The sequence below is a fragment of the Jaculus jaculus genome, chromosome 7 (genome assembly GCF_020740685.1).
Source record: "Jaculus jaculus isolate mJacJac1 chromosome 7, mJacJac1.mat.Y.cur, whole genome shotgun sequence".
Classification (NCBI taxonomy): domain Eukaryota; kingdom Metazoa; phylum Chordata; class Mammalia; order Rodentia; family Dipodidae; genus Jaculus; species Jaculus jaculus.
In genome coordinates this window covers 22,667-40,441 of record NC_059108.1, presented here as the reverse complement: position 1 = coordinate 40,441, position 17,775 = coordinate 22,667, and the positions used below count along the sequence as shown (strand labels likewise).

At 51.4% G+C, this 17,775-nt stretch overlaps 2 protein-coding genes across 6 annotated transcripts in view; one reads left to right on the top strand and one right to left on the bottom strand.

Moving 5' to 3' along the window:
• Nucleotides 1-7,823, top strand: part of Actn4 (actinin alpha 4) — a 93,062-nt gene extending 85,239 nt beyond the window's left edge. For 2 of the 5 annotated variants that reach the window (XM_012949086.2, XM_004659887.2), the window contains exons 13-21: nt 906-1,014; nt 1,212-1,352; nt 1,427-1,609; nt 1,695-1,829; nt 3,193-3,372; nt 4,491-4,637; nt 5,703-5,768; nt 6,273-6,431; nt 6,528-7,823. In XM_012949086.2, the coding sequence (XP_012804540.2) occupies nt 906-1,014; nt 1,212-1,352; nt 1,427-1,609; nt 1,695-1,829; nt 3,193-3,372; nt 4,491-4,637; nt 5,703-5,768; nt 6,273-6,431; nt 6,528-6,686 (1,279 nt within the window). In that variant the 3' untranslated portion in view covers nt 6,687-7,823. Of the gene's footprint in view, nt 1-905; nt 1,015-1,211; nt 1,353-1,426; nt 1,610-1,694; nt 1,830-3,192; nt 3,373-4,490; nt 4,638-5,347; nt 5,429-5,702; nt 5,769-6,272; nt 6,432-6,527 lie in introns of all 5 variants that reach the window. The other 3 variants (XM_045153925.1, XM_004659886.2, XM_004659885.2) reach the window with 2 other exon arrangements.
• A 445-nt stretch (nt 7,824-8,268) lies between these two features.
• Capn12 (calpain 12) lies at nt 8,269-17,561 on the bottom strand. The gene is made up of 21 exons (XM_004659884.2): nt 17,325-17,561; nt 16,956-17,025; nt 16,689-16,807; nt 16,367-16,500; nt 14,763-14,931; nt 14,183-14,257; nt 14,026-14,111; nt 13,882-13,956; nt 12,609-12,772; nt 12,300-12,526; nt 11,907-11,918; nt 11,529-11,737; nt 11,114-11,156; nt 10,979-11,038; nt 10,339-10,396; nt 9,896-9,966; nt 9,740-9,802; nt 9,198-9,276; nt 8,518-8,634; nt 8,375-8,433; nt 8,269-8,295 (listed from the first exon to the last, which is right to left on the bottom strand). Exons 1-21 carry the CDS (start codon nt 17,559-17,561, stop codon nt 8,269-8,271), a joined length of 2,154 nt encoding a protein of 717 aa, XP_004659941.2.
• Nucleotides 17,562-17,775: the final 214 nt, after the last annotated feature.

Here is a 17,775-nt window from a genome sequence, read left to right as displayed (position 1 = left end):
TCACATGGGGAAGCTAAGGCACAGAAGCCAAGAGTCTTATTACACAGGTGGCATTTGGGAACATGGCCTTCCTGTCACGAGATCATCTCCTTTTCAGGCCCCAAGGACCCTGCCTGTACACTCACTACCTGGGTGCCAGTTGTTCAGTGTGTCCAAGCACCTGGACCTCAGGACATGGGGTCCTGGGGTGTTGATAGAATGGATGGAGGGGTAGGGAGCAGATTATAAGGTAGCTGCCAGCAACAAAAGTGCCAGCCCAGAGTCTTTCATACTGGTCATTCAAGTCTCTGAACAACAGTTCTACTCAGTGTGCCAGGGTCTTCTAGGACCCCCGAGGGGGTGGTTCTTTTATTTCCTATACACATACATGTCTGCCATGAAGCTTAACTTGTTCATGAGCCACAGCAAGAGACCAGTGGCAGTAGTAAAAAAAAATTATTCATAACAGAGTTCTATAAATAGGATCTTTCCTAATATATATATGTGTGTATATATATAACATATATTATATATTATTATATATTATATAATTAATATATATTATTACTGTTATTATTATTATTGGAGGTAGGCTTTCATTTGGTAACCCATGCTGCCTTAAAGCACAGCAGTCTTCTTGCCTCAACCCCCTGAGGGATGGGAATACAGGCTTGAGCTATAATGCACTGTCTGCTGGACATTTTTTAAATCAAGAACAGCCTAGATACCAGGGCTGGTTGAAGGACCCATGTCTCAGCCCAACCCTCCCATCCCCAGCTTCCCTACCCTTCTGCTTCAGCCCAAAGCAGAAGGGTACCTTGTGGTATTAACTGTCCTCTGGCACAAGGACCTAGGATCTCAGGGTAGTGGTCTTTGCATACCCTTGCCTGCCCACTGGGTCTCATTGCTGTATGCCTGGCCCACAGTGAGCTGGACTACTATGACTCCCACAATGTTAACACACGATGCCAGAAGATCTGCGACCAGTGGGATGCCCTGGGCTCTCTGACCCACAGTCGAAGGGAAGCTCTGGAGGTGAGGAAGTGCTGCATCATTGAGGAACCTGGGTTCTCTTGCCCTTGGGGATTGTGGGACTATGGACAGTGGCCGGATCCATGGGCTTTTCCTGGGGAGGTGGCCTCAGACCCCTGAGGTACACCTCCCCCACTACATACACACTCACTAGCTGACCTGCATTGCCTGCTCTGTCCCTATCCTTCTCGACACCCTAGAAAACAGAGAAGCAGCTAGAGACCATTGACCAGCTGCACTTGGAGTATGCCAAGCGGGCTGCACCCTTCAACAACTGGATGGAAAGTGCCATGGAGGACCTCCAGGACATGTTCATTGTCCACACCATTGAGGAGATTGAGGTCTGCCTCATCCCATCCTTTCAGGGAACCCTCAGATGGCTGGACTGCTCTTCTCACTCCTGTTCTTCCTCCAGGGCCTGATCTCAGCTCATGACCAGTTCAAGTCAACCCTCCCAGATGCTGACAGGGAACGTGAAGCCATCCTGGCCATCCACAAGGAGGCCCAGAGGATTGCTGAAAGCAACCACATCAAGCTGTCAGGCAGCAACCCCTACACCACAGTTACTCCTCAGATCATCAACTCCAAGTGGGAAAAGGTAGGCAGGGCCCCTGGGAGGGCAGACTGTGCCAGCAATGTAGGGGAGCTGCTAACTACATGACCAATGTTACTGTCCCACCCAGGTGCAGCAGCTGGTGCCAAAACGGGACCATGCTCTCCTGGAGGAACAGAGCAAGCAGCAGTCCAATGAGCACCTGCGCCGCCAATTTGCCAGCCAGGCCAACATGGTTGGGCCCTGGATCCAGACAAAGATGGAGGTGAAGTTGTGCACCTACTACCGAGCCCAGTCAGCCGATCTGGGCTCAGAGAGCTCAGGCTGGGATCCCCAGGCTGCATTCTTAACAGGCTAGGAAAGTAGGATCCCTGCTTTTGCTGCCTGGCAACCCTGATCACCTCATAGGACTAAAATGGTGGGTGGGAGTGAGGGTTGGGGACTATGTGGGTAGAAATGACACATGGAAAGTACCAGCTAGATGCAAGCCTGGCTGGGGCGGTTGGCCAGGTGCCATTTGGAGCCTTGACTTTGTCTTGATGGTGAGCCTTGGGCTGGCTTAACCCCTGGTCCTCAGTGTTCTCATCTCTAAGATAAGGATGATAATGGTTACCTTACTCCCCAGCCAATGCTTTTTGTCCACTGCATTGTGCTATCCTTGTGCTGTGGTGTAGTTGTAAACAACACAGTCCCCAGGGACCCTCTTGACAGCCACTGTAGGGTTTATAGGACTGCCTGTTATAAGTCTGTTCTTAAGTGCTCACTGTCTTAGGCAGTAGTGAGCCTCATTTCATCTCAGCAAGTTCCTGAGAGGCCACAAGGGCAGCAGGTCAGCTTGAAGGTTTGTGCTGGCTCCATAGCATATATAGCAGTGGAGAACCAAGAGTATGGGAAGAGACCTGAGTTCAAAAGCCAGGTATAGCTGAGCATGGTGGCACATGCCTTTAATTCCAGCACTTGGGAGGCAGAAGTAGGAGGATTACCATGAGTTTTAGGCCACCCTGAGATTACGTAGTGAATTCCAGGTCAGCTTGGGCTAGAATGAAACCCTACCTCAAAATCCCTTGTTTTTGTTATATATATTTGGCTTTTTTTTTTACACTATATATATAATTTTTTTGTTTTTGTTTTTGGAGGTAGAGTCTCACTCTAGCCCAGACTGACCTGGAATTGGCTATGTGGAGTCTCAGAGTGGCCTCACACTTAAGGTGATCCTCCTACCTCTGCCTCCTGAGTACTGGGATTAAAGGTGTGCATCACCACATCCAGGCTTATTTATATATTTTTGTTTTGTTTTTAAGCAGTTAGGAGAAAGTTTTATTATAGGACCAAAGCAGTACAGACTTAAGGGGAAGATGCAGATTTAGGGAGTCTCCTGATTGGCCTTCCCTGAGCCTGCCTTTTCACATCAGCACTCAGTTTGTCATAGTCTAGGGTCTCACAGAGAGATTAAGGGTAAGGGAGGTTGGGTATGTGGAGTGTATAGCACCAGAGAGATTTCCAAGCTGCCTTCTTTTACATAGAAGAGGGGAATGGGGAATAGCAGTGAGCCACAGGCCTTCTAGGTCTAGGGTTTTGGGAACAAAAGTCCTGGGCTGTATTTACCATGGAGTACTTCCACCCTACAGGAGATAGGGCGTATCTCCATTGAGATGAATGGAACCCTGGAGGACCAGCTGAGCCATCTGAAGCAGTATGAGTGTAGCATTGTAGACTATAAACCCAATCAAGACCTGCTTGAGCAGCAGCATCAGCTCATCCAGGAGGCTCTCATCTTTGACAACAAGCACACCAACTACACCATGGAGGTTTGTTTCCATGGCCCAGGAGTAAAGCTAGGCCAGTTGTTTTCTCTTTGTTTTACAGCTATGTAAAAATGATTGAAAAGCTGGTATGGTACTACACATTTGTTGTTGTTGTTTGTTTTTATTTATTTATTTATTTGAGAGCAACAGACAGAGAGAGAAAGAGGCAGAGAGAGAGGGCGTGCCAGGGCCTCCAGCCACTGCAAACAAACTCCAGACATATGTGCCCCCTTGTGCATCTGGCTTACATGGGTCCTGGGGAATCGAGTCTCGATCCGGGGTCCTTGGGCTTCACAGGCAAGTGCTTAACTGTTAAGCCATCTCTCCAGTCCATTACTACACATTTGTAATCCCACACAGTGTGGGAGGTAGAGGCAGAAAGGATGCCAAATTCCGGGCTAGCCTGGGCCCAGGTTCATCCCAGTACCCATGTAAAGCCAATTGCACATTCTCATTTTCTCTCTTCTCTCCTCACTCATTCTCTTTCTCTTTCCTGTGTGTGCGTGTCTTCTTGCAAACAAATATAATTTTTTAAAATATGATGAAAGGGCTGGAATATTTACACATTTAAAATCATGGTTTTTAAAACTAAGATCTCTGTTCTCCCATCACCACCATGCCCATCTTGATAGGCTTTCTCCCACCCAGTCTTAACTGCTTCAACAATTTCAGCCTTGATTGAGGCCCAGACCTGGCATTGGAAGCTGGGGCAGCCCACCAGTGCGAAGGGGCTTGTCAAGGAATTTGGGAAGCTGGTCCTGTTGGTAGCTTGAAATGGGCATGGCATGAGCATTATACCATGCCAATCTGTAGAAGACACAAAACAGCATGGGGCTCCTTCTCCAGACCTAGTTGACCAGCAACTAGTTTGCCTCTAGAAAGTTGTCATGGCACAGTGTCTTGGGCCCTTGCTCTGCCACATTCATGAATGGAGTAGTAGGTGAGGCACACTGGTAGAGGTTGGCCAGGTAACCAGGAAATGCTGTATTCTTGTGGCCCCTGTCAGCAGTCTATAGGAGAATATGGGCCTTGGACCCCTTTCCCACACACACTCCCCAGACCTCACCCAGTTTGGATGACCACCTGGCTTGCAGTCACACCTTCTTCCTCTCCCTCCCCAGCATATCCGTGTGGGCTGGGAGCAGCTGCTTACCACCATTGCCCGTACCATCAATGAGGTAGAGAACCAGATCCTCACCCGAGATGCCAAGGGCATAAGCCAGGAGCAGATGCAAGAGTTTCGGGCATCCTTCAACCACTTCGACAAGGTGAGCTCTCCTGCCACCTCACCTACTGGTATGTTGTGGCTTCTTCACTTTCCATTGTCATTGTACCTTCCCTGTTGCCATCATTCTATCTTACCCCTTTTTTTTGCATCTGTCTATTCATTACATTAGTCACTGTCCACAGAGCAGGCAGGATCCCAGTCACTGACCAAGTTATAGAGCACACAAAATAAGCTTGGGTCCTTGCTCTCTGGGGCTGCATCTGTACTGGCTTGGCCCAGGACTCTGGTCTCTATATGCAGGATGTTTGTAAAATTCAGGTCTGGCATTTCCTTTAGAGAGACACGGAGTATGGAGTTTGACTATGTCTCTAGCCAGATGCTAGTTCAGCATGCCATCTACCCAGCTTCTGGTGCTACAAATGTGCAGTCCTTGATGCACACACACCCCCCACACACACACACGCACGTACATCATGAAGGCAAAGAAAGGTCTTCCATCATCTTTGAGCCCAGGATTCGGGCATCAGTATTTTTGCCCCACTCTGCTCCGTCCCTTTGGAGGCCAGAGAGGCCTCTTGAGTGTCCCACCTGTCCCTTGCCACCACCTTGTCTGTGTCATCTCTAACTGTGTATTTCCCTTCCCCATGTGTCCTCCTCCCCTGCCCACTGCATGTGGTCTGGCCCCTCTCCCACCTCCGTGGCCTGGTCTCTGCACTGCCCCTGCACACTTGCCTTCGATGGCCCCGGCAGGATCATGGCGGGGCGCTGGGGCCTGAGGAGTTCAAAGCCTGCCTCATCAGCCTGGGCTACGACGTGGAGAACGACAGACAGGTATGCGCACCCTAAGGCCCCAGCAGACTGTGGCATTAACCGCTCTTCTCTTTCTCTCTCTTCCTCCCCCCCCCCCCCACTCCACCCGTCATTCCTGGCTCTCTGGCCTCCTCCCTCTTGTGTCTCTGGACACCTTCCCCCTTACCTGGTCCCTCTCGAGGCCTTCTTTGTCTCCCTGCTCCCTCCACTGTCCTGTCTGCCTGCTGTGCACATGGGGTGGCCCTTCTTGCGTACTCTGGGCCTGGCCTCTGCTATGCCTGCGTCTTGGGAGCAGAAGCAGACAGGCAGCATGGACTCCGATGACTTCAGGGCTCTGCTTATCTCCACAGGATACAGCCTGGTATGCAGCCTCTGCCTCCCTTGCCTTTGCTGCTCCTCCTCCTCCTCCTATTCCTCCTCCTGCCCCCACACTGCCTCCTGAGCTTCCATATCTTCCTTTGAGACACTCCTCCACCCACTCTACCCAGTGCAGTGCGGTCTTCCTGCTTCTTTTGTTACATCTGTGTGGATGAGGTTCCTCCAATGACTCCCAAGCCCTTTTTTCTTACCAGTATCTAGGGGCAGTCCTCCCATGTCTACCTCCCCCATCTCCCTTTTTCCCTATCCTCCAGTGCTAATTTGAGCCTAGGGCTGAGACAGTGGACCCAACTCCCCTCTTCCTGAGATCTTGGGGGAGGATACAGAGGGGCAGTGATGTGGCTAAGTGCTGCCTGACCCAGGCTGTGGTTGGCAGGCTAACTACATGACCTTACTCCCCTTGCATTTTCCTTAGTCCAAATCTACCACCAGCCTGGCCATCCCTGCTCCATTAAATGCTATGTCACCTTCCCATCCCATCTCACAGGGTGATGCTGAATTTAACCGTATCATGAGTGTGGTTGACCCCAATCACAGTGGCCTTGTGACCTTCCAAGCCTTCATTGACTTCATGTCAAGGGAGACCACAGACACAGACACAGCCGACCAGGTCATTGCCTCCTTCAAGGTCCTGGCAGGGGACAAGGTGAGCAAGACTTCCCAGAGGCATCATGTGAAACCTCAGTTAGCACTGGGCACTAGGGTTAAGTGGGTGACTAACAATCCTGTTCTGTACCCCTAGAACTTCATCACAGCTGAGGAGTTGCGGAGAGAACTGCCCCCTGACCAAGCTGAATACTGCATTGCCCGCATGGCACCCTACCAGGGCCCTGATGCCATGCCTGGTGCCCTTGACTACAAGTCCTTCTCTACAGCTCTGTACGGCGAGAGTGACCTGTGAGGCCCTCCAGCCACCCTGACAAGATCCACTTGGCCTCCTGGAGGGGCCAGGGAGTCCTGCCCCATCCCAACTCTGTATCTATGCAAAGTGATGTCTGGGGTCCTTCTAGGGAAAGGGAGGGGCTCAGGCCTCACCCCATCTGGTAGGGGAGGGAGGTGTGGGGATCAGCAGCTCTGATCTGTTAAATATACATGATTTTTTTTTAACCTATATGGAGGGAACAGTGGGTCCTTAGGTTCTCTCTTTGCCCTGGGGATGCGCCTCCAAACCCTGGTCCCTTCCTTTGCTCCTGAGGTCCCTTTTCAAGGCCTCTCACATCCAGGCCAAAGCCCCATGTGCCTTGTCCAGGTAACACCCTGCCCTGTAGAGGCTCCAACAGAGAATACCAGCTACCCCTGGACCAGACCCCACCAGCTTGCTCTTCCCTCCCTCCATTTGTGAATGCCAGGAGTCTGGGACTCTGCCATCATCCTTTTTAGCCCAAGAGAAGTGGGTGGAATAGCCCAGCCCCAGTCCACTCTGGCCTTGCTTTGTCTGGACACAGGGTCTCATTTTCTAAGGACCAAAACCAACAGTGGGCTAGGAAGATGGCTCAGTGGTTAAAAGTGCTTGCTTGCAAAGCCTGCTGGCCTGGGTTCAATTCCCCAAAACCCACGTAAAGCCAGGAACAAAAAATTGTGCATATGTCGAGAGTTCACAGAGCCGAGAGGCCCTGAAGCATGTGCACCCAAAAATAAATAAATAAATAAATAAAAGTAAAAAACCCTATAGAAATTTTAAAACTTCCAGAGAATTACTATTTACTTTATTAACTTACGGATTTATTATATAAATATATATCCACCTAGCAGCATATCTCTGCCACCTTTCTTGCTCTCGTAATGAAGACATAGCTGATTAGCTGCCCTCAATCCCTCCTGATTTTCCCCTTGTTTGTGGTGGGCAGGGGTCTATGGGAACTTCCTGAGGTGGAGGTGGGCTGCTGGCCTGTCTGCCTGCCTAGTATTTGATGGTTTTCACCCCCCCCCCAAAAAAAAATTTTTTTTGAATTTATTCTGATTTTTTTTTTTTTTGTCTTGGTTTCTGGATAAACCATCCTTTGGGGACGGAAGAATAAAACATAATATTTTTAAGATAGATTCCTAGTGTCTTTTTTTTTTCATCCTGCTTTCTCTGTTCTCTACTTTTCAGGAGTGTGTGGGACCATGGTCCTGTACTCATCTGAGGACTCCTGAACTGGGAGTGGGGACTGACATTCATGGGCTGTCTGATGTGGTGGTGCAGGCCTGTAGTTATAGCACTCAGAAAGTAGAGACAGGAGGAACGCTCCAAGTTTGAGGCTAACCTAGTCTATATAATTTACAGGTCAGCCAGGGCTACATAGTGAGACCCTATCTCAAAACCAAAATAACAACAAAGGAACCAAACATGGTATTTCCACCATAGTGTGCAGGTAAAAGAAAAAGCTGAAGTGGGCTAGTCCCCATCCACAGGCAGGTGCTTGCTTGTCGTGTTTAGTTGTCACTGCTGATGCCAGGCAGAGAGACGGAGAGCTGGGACAGGGTGGTGTCAACCTGCAAATCTAGGAAAACGTGGCCACCTCCAACCACTGGGCAGGAGGAGGGAAGCAGGTTTGAGGCAGGGGTTCCAGAATGGCTGGAGCCACCCTGACTTCCTACTTGGCTTACCTCTTTGTGGGTCAGGCAAATGACCCCCTCACCTCCATTCAGGTGCTGGCTACAGTGGCCTATGTATGAGAGGACTAGGGTGAGTGCCTAGCACCTAGTGATGGTGGGTATCATTCTTGTTCCCCAGCCAGGTTGGCACTCACGAAAGATGTAGGTAAGCTGGGCTGTGCAGGATACAAAGCGCTCGAAGTCCACACGTAGCCTGCTGTCCCGGTAGCGACTAGTGAGGGCCTGGGTTAGCTGGTTGTTCAGGTGGAAACCTAAGAGGAGGTTGCCTTTGAGCCCCACCTTAGCATCACACCCCCTGATGTCCCAGAGAGTTGCCAATGCTGCAGGGGATTGAGTTTGAGATAAGCCTGAACTGCCTTAACAATTTTTCTGGGCATGGTAGCACACGCCTTTAATCCTAGCATTCAGGAGGCCAAGGTAGGAGGATTGCTGTGAGTTCAAGGCCAGACTGAGACTACATAGTGAACTCCATTTCAGTCTGGACTTGACCATACCTTGAAAATCAAAAAAAAATTTTCCCCAGCCCAATCTCACTGGATTCCAAACTTTCTAACATAAAGCTGCCTAACTAAGCAAGGGTCTCTCAAACACCAGCTCCTGATCCCTCTTCCTTAAGGGCCCTCCTAGTATTCCTACTCCACACTGAGAAGGTCCCTCCCCTTCCTTCCCACTTGGTCTCTCAGGGTCACCAGGAAATGGCAACAAAGAGCTAGCTGGGCAATGTGAATAACCACTGCAGGTGGCCATATCAGACTCAGATGTTGCAAAAAGGAACACATTCTGTTCTCATGACCTCCCAGGGTCTTGTCCATACCTGCAGCATTTAGTGCCAGTCTCAGTTCATAGGAGTTCATGGTCCCGGAGGCATCCTCATCGAATTTGTCAAATGTAGCCTGGGTGGGAAGTACAGGTTGTCATGACCCAGGCTTCTGAAGTGGCTTGAGAGGGAGCCTCTGAGGCCAGACAGCATAGGCCCCCACCCCCACTCCCTTTGATTTAGGTCTGCAACTTAACCACTCATGCTTCCCAGTCTGTGACTGAAGCAACAGCAAAATGACAGGTTTTTGAGGACATGTTCAGCTACTCAAAAAGCTGGAGGGCTCAATAAGTCTTATCACCGTTACATGTTTAAGAGATTTTTGACCACTTCCTTCTCAAAAGGACCTAATCTGAGCACTCATGGTGATTATCCTGAAGTTACGGGGTCAGGAAAGAGGTGAGCCTTGAGCTGCGCTTCCAATCTGGGACTAGAGGCTGTGATATGGCTCACTCCCAAGTTAGCGTGGGGAGGCCTAGTCTTTCTAATGTGCCCCTACCCCCTGTCTCGCCAGCTGCCTCTCCCAGTCCCCACTTTACCTGCCACACCAGGAGGTGGCTCCAGAGTTCCTGGAAGTGGTAGAGGGCCAGGCTTCGCCCATGCTGCAGGTGGGAACATCTGATTACAATGTCCCCCAAAGGGGAGGAGGGATCCCAGCATCTCCACCCCCTTCCCTAGACACTGACCCCACATACCCCAAAACACTGTATGAGCTGCTCACAGGTCCTGAGCCCAATCTCTCCAGGGGTCCTCGTGTTGGCTCTGGCTACAAGTAAAACACCCCAAACCCAGTGCTCCCTTCAGTGGGCCACCATTGCAAGGACTTTTGGACCTAACTCCCTGAAGTAAGCATTTTATAAATAGGCACAAAGAACTCATTCCTGCTGTAACTAGTTGAGCTGGGTTTTGAATCCAGTCAAAGGGTTCCATGTCTGCCTATAACATCCTACACACCCTACTTCTGAGGGAGGAGTGCCTGAATGTGGCCATGACCTTGGAAAGCCACAGGACATGCCATGAGAGTTTCAGGGAGACACCACTAGGCTGAGCCCAGGTTCCTGTGGCTGGACCCCCAGCAACACCGTGCATGGGACTGTGTACCTGTGGCTCTGGTTATAAGGACTCCTGATTAACTCACCAGGCTCCAAAGCAATGCTGATTAAGGTCTGCAGCTGGTAGGCATCAAGTTCCTCCTCCTAGTCCAAAAGAGCCACGCGTGAGGCCATTTCTTATACAGGCAATCAACAAACGGCCCCTGTGCCTGGCAGCACTGAGGACACGACAGTGACTGATGAAGCCTCAGACCTGTTGTCATAGAGTTCAGTTGGCAGAAACAGGTCTGTCCCCAGAGTGGTGAAGGCAGCAATGAAAGAAGCCCTGGGTGTGGGAGCCCACAGTAATCTACAGGGACGATTTAGGAGGGAACTTGGAAAATAAATATGCACGAATCTGGTAGGTTGTGAGATGGGAGAAACTGGGTGCAAGCAGGACGTGCAGACCGGGCAAAAGAGATGGGGAATCAATCTCAGAAAAGCTCAGGGGATGCGAGCACAAAGAGGGAGAGAGAGAGAAGTAAAGCAAAGACACCTAAAAGAGAACATGGTTCATGCCTGTAATCCTAGCAGTAGGGAAGCTGAGGGAGGAAGATTTCCAGGAGTTTGAGGCCAATCTGGACTACATGAGTTCCAGACTAACCTGGACTATAGTGTAAAGCAACATAAAAACACCTAGGGTGAGACCGGCTCAGCAGGAAGCCACCGGCCCAGACCCTTCCTCACCTCACCAGCCAGCTCCAAAAACAGCTGTGCCATCGCCAGCTCCAAAGGTTTACAGGGGACCTGCATGGTGGGGGCAGCTCAGTCGTGTCCCAAAGCCCTCCCCTTCCTCTGCCTCCTCCCAGGGCAGCCCCGTACCGTGAGGGCCTCCAGGTCTGCGCTGATGACGTCATCTATCTCCCTGTAAATTATAGATGGGAAGTGAGGATGGGGGTTCATGTCACGGCCCCCTCTGAGGCCCGGGGGTGGGGTGTCACAGAGGAAGAATCAGGTGGGGTATTGAGGGACTGGGATGGTGAGCGCAAGGCTGAACGAGTGGGACCAGAGATCTGGGAGGGGAGGGCTTCAGGTGTAAGTAAGGGCGGGGCTTTTAGTCCTGGGGCAGGGCGGAATATTCCGCAGGTTTGGGTTCCCAGGGCAGAACGGGAGATTCTGAGCTGGGGGTAGGGGGTCCCGGAGAGGGTCAGGGGGGAAGGGTTCTGAGATCCTGGGAGACGACTGGTGTCCTTGGGTGGGCCGGGGTGCTCGATGCGGGGCTGGGAAACCGGCTCACACTGCTGTATGGCTGCGCTCAGAGAAAATTCGCAGCGTGAAGTCGGCCTCGTCGCCTGCGCGGGAGGCGCTGGGTACCACCAGGTAGTGGCCTGGAGACAGGCGACAGCGGCGGCTCACATCACGACGAGCGCAGAAGACAGAGCGATCGGCGCGCAGCAGCCTGGGCAAAAGCGCCCGGCTGCGCGGGGAGTCCCAGAGGCCCAGCAGCTGCGGACCGGAGGAATGGCCATTACCCACCTCCTCCATCGAGCTCTGCACCCAGTTCTCTGGCCCATCACACACCCCAGACTGCATCCCCATCCCAGTATCCAGGCTGAGACGTTGCCCCTCCAGCGCTGGGGCTGATCAAGGGTTTGGGGCCCCTTCAGAGACCCACCTCCTCTGGAATCTGTAGAAAGAAAAGGCTAGAAAAGCGGAGGCCGGGCAGGTGCTATGGCTAGCTCTAATCCCCTCCCTGCCCCTCCACATCTCTTAGACCCTAACTTTTTCCTTGGTTCGTTATGACCTTTGTTGGACCTAGACCTCCAGTTTCTAAACCAAGGGCCCTCTGGCCCCACTCCCAACTCTCCCCTTCCCCATCTGGGCCCCTGTCCCTTCTCTGTGCCCTTTGTCCATTCTTGGCCACTGAACCCCAGCTTTTCTTTGTACACACCCTGTCCCCCAGATTTTCTCAGCAAGGACTCTTCTCTCTGAGCCCCCGTGTATCCTCACTAGCTATGATGCCCCTATGGCACTGCCCCTCTAAATCTCAGCTTGGCCCTGGCCTCACCTGAAACACATGGAAGCCCACGGTGAGGTAAGTAAGGCCCTTGGCTCTCAGACACCGCCGGTTGCGCTGGATGAGTGACAAGAGGACTGTGCACTTGGGGATGCGAGCCCCTCTTGCTGGGCCCCGAACCTCCCTTCCTCCCCAAGGCCCCTCTTCATAGTCTTCATCCTCTTCCTCATCTGGCTCCAGCAGTGTCAGCCGGAACTGCGGATTGGTCCAGAAGGTTTCTAACGGAGGAGAAGGCCTTGGGTTTTTTAGGCTGCCTCAGTCTCCACCCCAGCTTGCCTTTTAAGGGCCCCCAGGCCTCACCAGCACTAGGCTGGCTTCCCCCGGAGTTGAAGCCGCGCACCCAGCGACCCTGGAAGATGTGTATGTGCCAGCCACCTCCTGCTGGGCTGGGACCCAGCACTTCAGGGCTCAGTGAGCAGATCTGGATCGTGTTGAAGTGAGTGAGGAAGTCCTGGAGCTCCATCCTGGATGATGCAGACCATCAGACTTGCCTGGCCCTCCTCCCCAGAAGTGGCCTTCAATTGCAAAGCCCTCAGTTCCTTCAGTACTGCTAACTACCTTTCAATCTCAGAAATTGCTGACTTTAAAGTCCCTTAAAATATCTCCAAGTCTTCAGAAATTCTCCACAGTTCCAAAGATTTACAAACTACCTTCAAATAACATCAAATGTGCCGGGCATGGTGGCTCATGCCTTTAATCCCAGCACTCAGGAGGCAGAGGTAGGAGGATCACTGTGAGTTTGAGGCCACCCTGAGACTACAGAGTGAACTCAGGTCATTCTGGGCTATAGAGTGAAACCCTACCTCAAAAAACCATCATATCGACTAGAAAGCCCCCAAATATGGCTTAGGACGCTGTTCTGTGCTAGAGAGCTTGCCTAGAGTGCAGCAGTGAAAGGCTGGGAACTGAGGGTGTGGTTTAGGCTTCCCTAGCATGCCCAAGGCCCTGTGCTCAGGAGAAAGGGAAAGGAAGAGGATGGAGGAGAGTAGAAAAATGTCCTAAAATCAGGTCTGGTGGCACTCTCCTGTAATCTTAGTGTTTGGGAGGCCGAGGCAGGAGGATTGCCATGAGTTTGAGGCTAATCTGATCTTCATAGTGACTTCTAGGCCAGGTCACAGTGGGAGATCCTTTCACAACACTCCCCCCCCTCAAAAAGAAATCTTTCTTTCCTTTGCAAAATAGAAAATTCTCGGGCTGGAGAGATGGCTTAGCGGTTAAGCGCTTGCCTGTGAAGCCTATGGACCCCGGTTCGAGGCTCGGCTCCCCAGGTCCCACGTTAGCCAGATGCACAAGGGGGTGCATGTGTCTGGAGTTCGTTTGCAGTGGCTGGAAGCCCTGGTGCGCCCATTCTCTTTCTCTCCCTCTATCTGTCTTTCTCTCTGTGTCTGTTGCTCTCAAATAAATAAAAATAAAAAATTAAAATAGAAAATTCTCCTCAAATTACCACTGATATAGACAGTTTCTCTCCATTAGTACTCATCCCACAAATTTCTATGTCTGTTCTTACCCTGTCTCTGAGATCCTTGTTCCAGTGACCATCCCACAGGCACAGCACAGGTCCCTGAGAACTCACCAGAATTCACCATCCTCCTTCTTGACCAGCAGGGCATCCCGCCACTCAGAGGGGAGTGCATCCCAGTGTGGGCAGCTGGAGAGACAGGTGTGAGGGCTGGGCAGATGGGGTAGCACCCGTCACCTACCCCAGACCCAATTCCACCTGTCACTCCAGGGCCCACTCCACTCCACACGGCCCCAGGGGTTCCTCAGTCGCAGTAGCCGTACTTTGGTGAAACCTAGGGACACCTGAGGGCAACACTGTTAATGAGGATGGCACCTGGATATCCCCTTCCAGCCCAGCCATAGAGGTGTCTCACCTTATGTGTGCCGGTAACTGAATATGCATGTCCTTTCACCAGCCCATCATCTGTGCGAATCTCACCCTTATCACTCTGGACAGGGGACAGGATTGTGAAGCTGGGATTGGGGATAGAAGGGCAGCTGCTCCTTCCTCCCCAGCCTCATTCCACCAAAGCAGGAGTCAACCAAACACAGCACAGAATGCTATGGGGCTCAGAGGGTGTCTGAGCTGGGGAGTGAGAGTGACAGAAAAAGGAGAGAGATGAAGCCTGAGCCTGGTATCACAAGTCTATAATCCCAGCAGGAGGATTGCAAACTCAAGACCAGCCTTGGCAACTCAGTGACATCTTATCTTAAAAATAAAACATAGAGAGCTGGGATGTTACTCAGCTGAGGTAGAATATTTGCCTAGAATCCACCAGTGATGGGCTGGAGCTTGGCTCAATTGTAGTTTGCTGAATGCTTGCATAGAATTCACCATCAAGAGGATAAGAACAGCAGCAGAAGTTGAGAGGTACAGGATGTCCCCCCCTCCCTATGGCATCCTTGGCTGTATCCTTGTCCTGGTGGGGGTCTGCATGGGACCCCAGCTCTCACCAGGGCAGTGGCACCCACAAGGGACTCCTTGATCAGTGCATGGCGAAGGATAGAGAAGAGGCCTGGAGTGTTCTGTCTCAGGTAAAGCACCTCACCCACACCGCCTGTGAAGTCCACAAAAGCCTCGTTCATGTGGCCCCCTCGCATTACCTCGTAGGAGCCATGGAGCCTGTGGAAGCAGGTGGATGTGTGGTTTGAGGCATAAAAGTGCACTTCAGCCCCCTTCTCTAAATCTAGGAGCTATATCTAAGGGTATTTCTGTTTTGTTTTGTTTTTCCTTTGAGGTAGGGCCTTACTGTAGCTCAGGCTGACCTGGAATTCACTATGTAGTCTCAGAGTGGCCTCAGACTCACAAGGATCCTCCTACCTCTGCCTCCCAAGTGCTGGGATAAAAGGTGTGCACCACCAAGCCTGGCTGATTGTGTGTGTGTCCAGGATATCCTCAAACCTCCTGCCTCAGCCTCCACAGCACTGGGATTGCAAGCATGTACCACTAGGCTAGGTTCAATGGCTGAAATCTTTAGACATGAGGTGGTCACATGGTAGAAACCCTTGGATCTGGGTTTGTAGTCCCTGGGGCCACAGACACTGTGCAGTTGGGAAGCCAGAGGAAGCTGTACCAGAATTCAAAGCCCTGCACCTTCTAGACCTCAAAGGCTGTATAAGTGATTCCTACTAGGGCTTGACAGGGGCTCCAGAGCCTCCAGATGAAAAAAGGCAGGAATTGAAGCCCCAGGGATAGTTGAGTGATCTGGGAGGGGGGAGGGTACTCTAGACATCTCAATGGATCAGATGAGATAGTCTAAGGTTAACTGTCTGCTGGGGATAAATTTTAGATTAGGTGAATCCAGGGTCTGACAAATGGGATTCTGAGATTCTTAGAAGTTATGGGTGATCAGTGGAGTTCTAGGAGTTTTGTGAAAGATGTTAAAGGAAGGAGGCATTTAAGATTTAAAGTTTCATGAGCTGAGGGTGTGACTTTGATAGAGCACTTGCCTAGAATCCACCAGTGAGGGGCTGGGGGGTGTCTCCATGGTAAAGTATTTGTCTAGGATCCCTTAGTGAGAAGCTAAAGGCATGGTTCAACAGTAGAGTACTTTGCCTAGCATGGACTAAGCCCTGGCTTCTCTCCCCGTAACCATACACACAAAAACTAAGCTAGCACAGTAGTAGGCAGGCTTCTAATACTAGATCCAGGAGGCTGGAGAATCATGAGTTTGAGGCCAGCCTGGGATACATTGTGAGACTCTGAACTTTTTTTAAAAAAATCCAGGGCTGGGGAAATGGCTTAGTGGTTAAAGGTGCTTTCTTGTAAAGCCTGCCAGCCCGGGCTCAATTTTCCAGCCACCCACTTAAAGCCAGGCAGGCATTTGTTTGTCTCAGCAAGAAACCCTAACATACATGTGCACATGCACACACACAAATAAAAATTAACACAAAAACAAATATTTTAAGAGAATGATGTGATATAGGGTCTGGGGGTTGTGATCTGATTTAGGTGGACTGTCTAAAGCATCCCAGATATTAGGCTTCTAAGTCCCATGGGACTTGAGGTCTTCTCCTAGGTCTTGGGGCTGTAACTGGGATGGGGTCAGGGACCTCACTTGGCATACGCCTTTTCCAGCAGCGAGGCCCAGAACTCATTCCTCTGATCCGAACGCACGAACATCAGCTTCCCCTCACGCACAGGCAGTCTGTCATCCACTACCACGTCCACCCAGTGACCAAATTGCCAGAGCTGGTGGGAGACAGGGGAGAACCTGGGTTCAGAAAGCTTCCAAATACTACCTGGGCTCTAATCCATGACTCTCAACTCTGTCTACCCATCACCAAGTCCAAGAACTATAACCCCAAGAAAATAGTAGACATCTGTGCCATTATGCCACCATGGGAAACTAAGACATGGAGAATGGAACTGAGCTCTACCTGGAAGTGAAAGATGCCTGCATAACCATCTTGAAAACTCTGTCCAGGGGGGACGACCCGGTATAGGAGTCGGGGATACAGAGTAAGGGAGGCAGCAGCTGCAAGAAGCCAGCAGTTTCCTGAGAGGAAAGGCTCAGATCAGGTAAGAACGGACAGAGGGAGGGATTCCCAGAGAGGTAAGGAAAGGTGGAGAGACAGAACAAAATTGTGTCAGACCATAGGCACAACTCTTAGATCTGGGGCTCAAGATGGGCCCCAGGGCCTTACCTAGGCTTCCCTGGCACACGTCTGTTCTGCTCATGTCTTCACAGATGAACTGGGGCTTGGTACAAAACTCCTGGAGGAGGGGGATGTTAGTCAGCCCAGGAAAAGGAAGGTCAGAGGCCTAGGTCCCTTCCTGCATCACTTCTCTGGGTAATGAGACCCTGCAACCCTGGAAAAGCTATGGATCTTTGAGGCAGGAACTTGGCTTCCCTGACCTTCCCTTGGACCCCAATGGTAGTCTGTTCTCAACAAGACCCCACCCCTTCTTCAGACTAGAGGGTCCAGACCCAAGCTCCCTTCCTCAGACCCAGGGATCCAGATCCCAGCCCTCTGTTGTCCTTCAGACTCACAACCCAGACCAGCCCACTTTACATGGGGCCGCTTCCATTCCACCCCTTTGGCCTTCTCTGAGTCAGGCCCCAGCTTGTCATAGCCAAGGGCATCAGGTCCAGCAGGGAAGCAAGGGTCACGAAACAGAATCCCCGAATCCAGGCAGGCTGCTCGAATGGCCTCGTAGTTCTGGCCCCGGAAGGGCTGTGGACCCCTGGCTCCAGCCCCTGCCCCATCCTCCACTAGCTGGATGGTGACTCTTCTGCTGCCACTCGCCATCTGGACACTCTGGATTTCCAAGTGGGCCTAGGAGCTTTAACCTCCTGAGTCACAGGGCGGAGCTTCGCCTCCATCTGCACTCTGTTGGGGGTCTTTAGACAGTGAGAAGCCTACTCTCATTAATATTAATTGATGGTTTGGGGTGCTATGGAGCAGGGACGCCTCTTCAGTGGTTTCCTCCCTGGGGCGTGGAGCCTTCAGTTGTGGCTGGGTT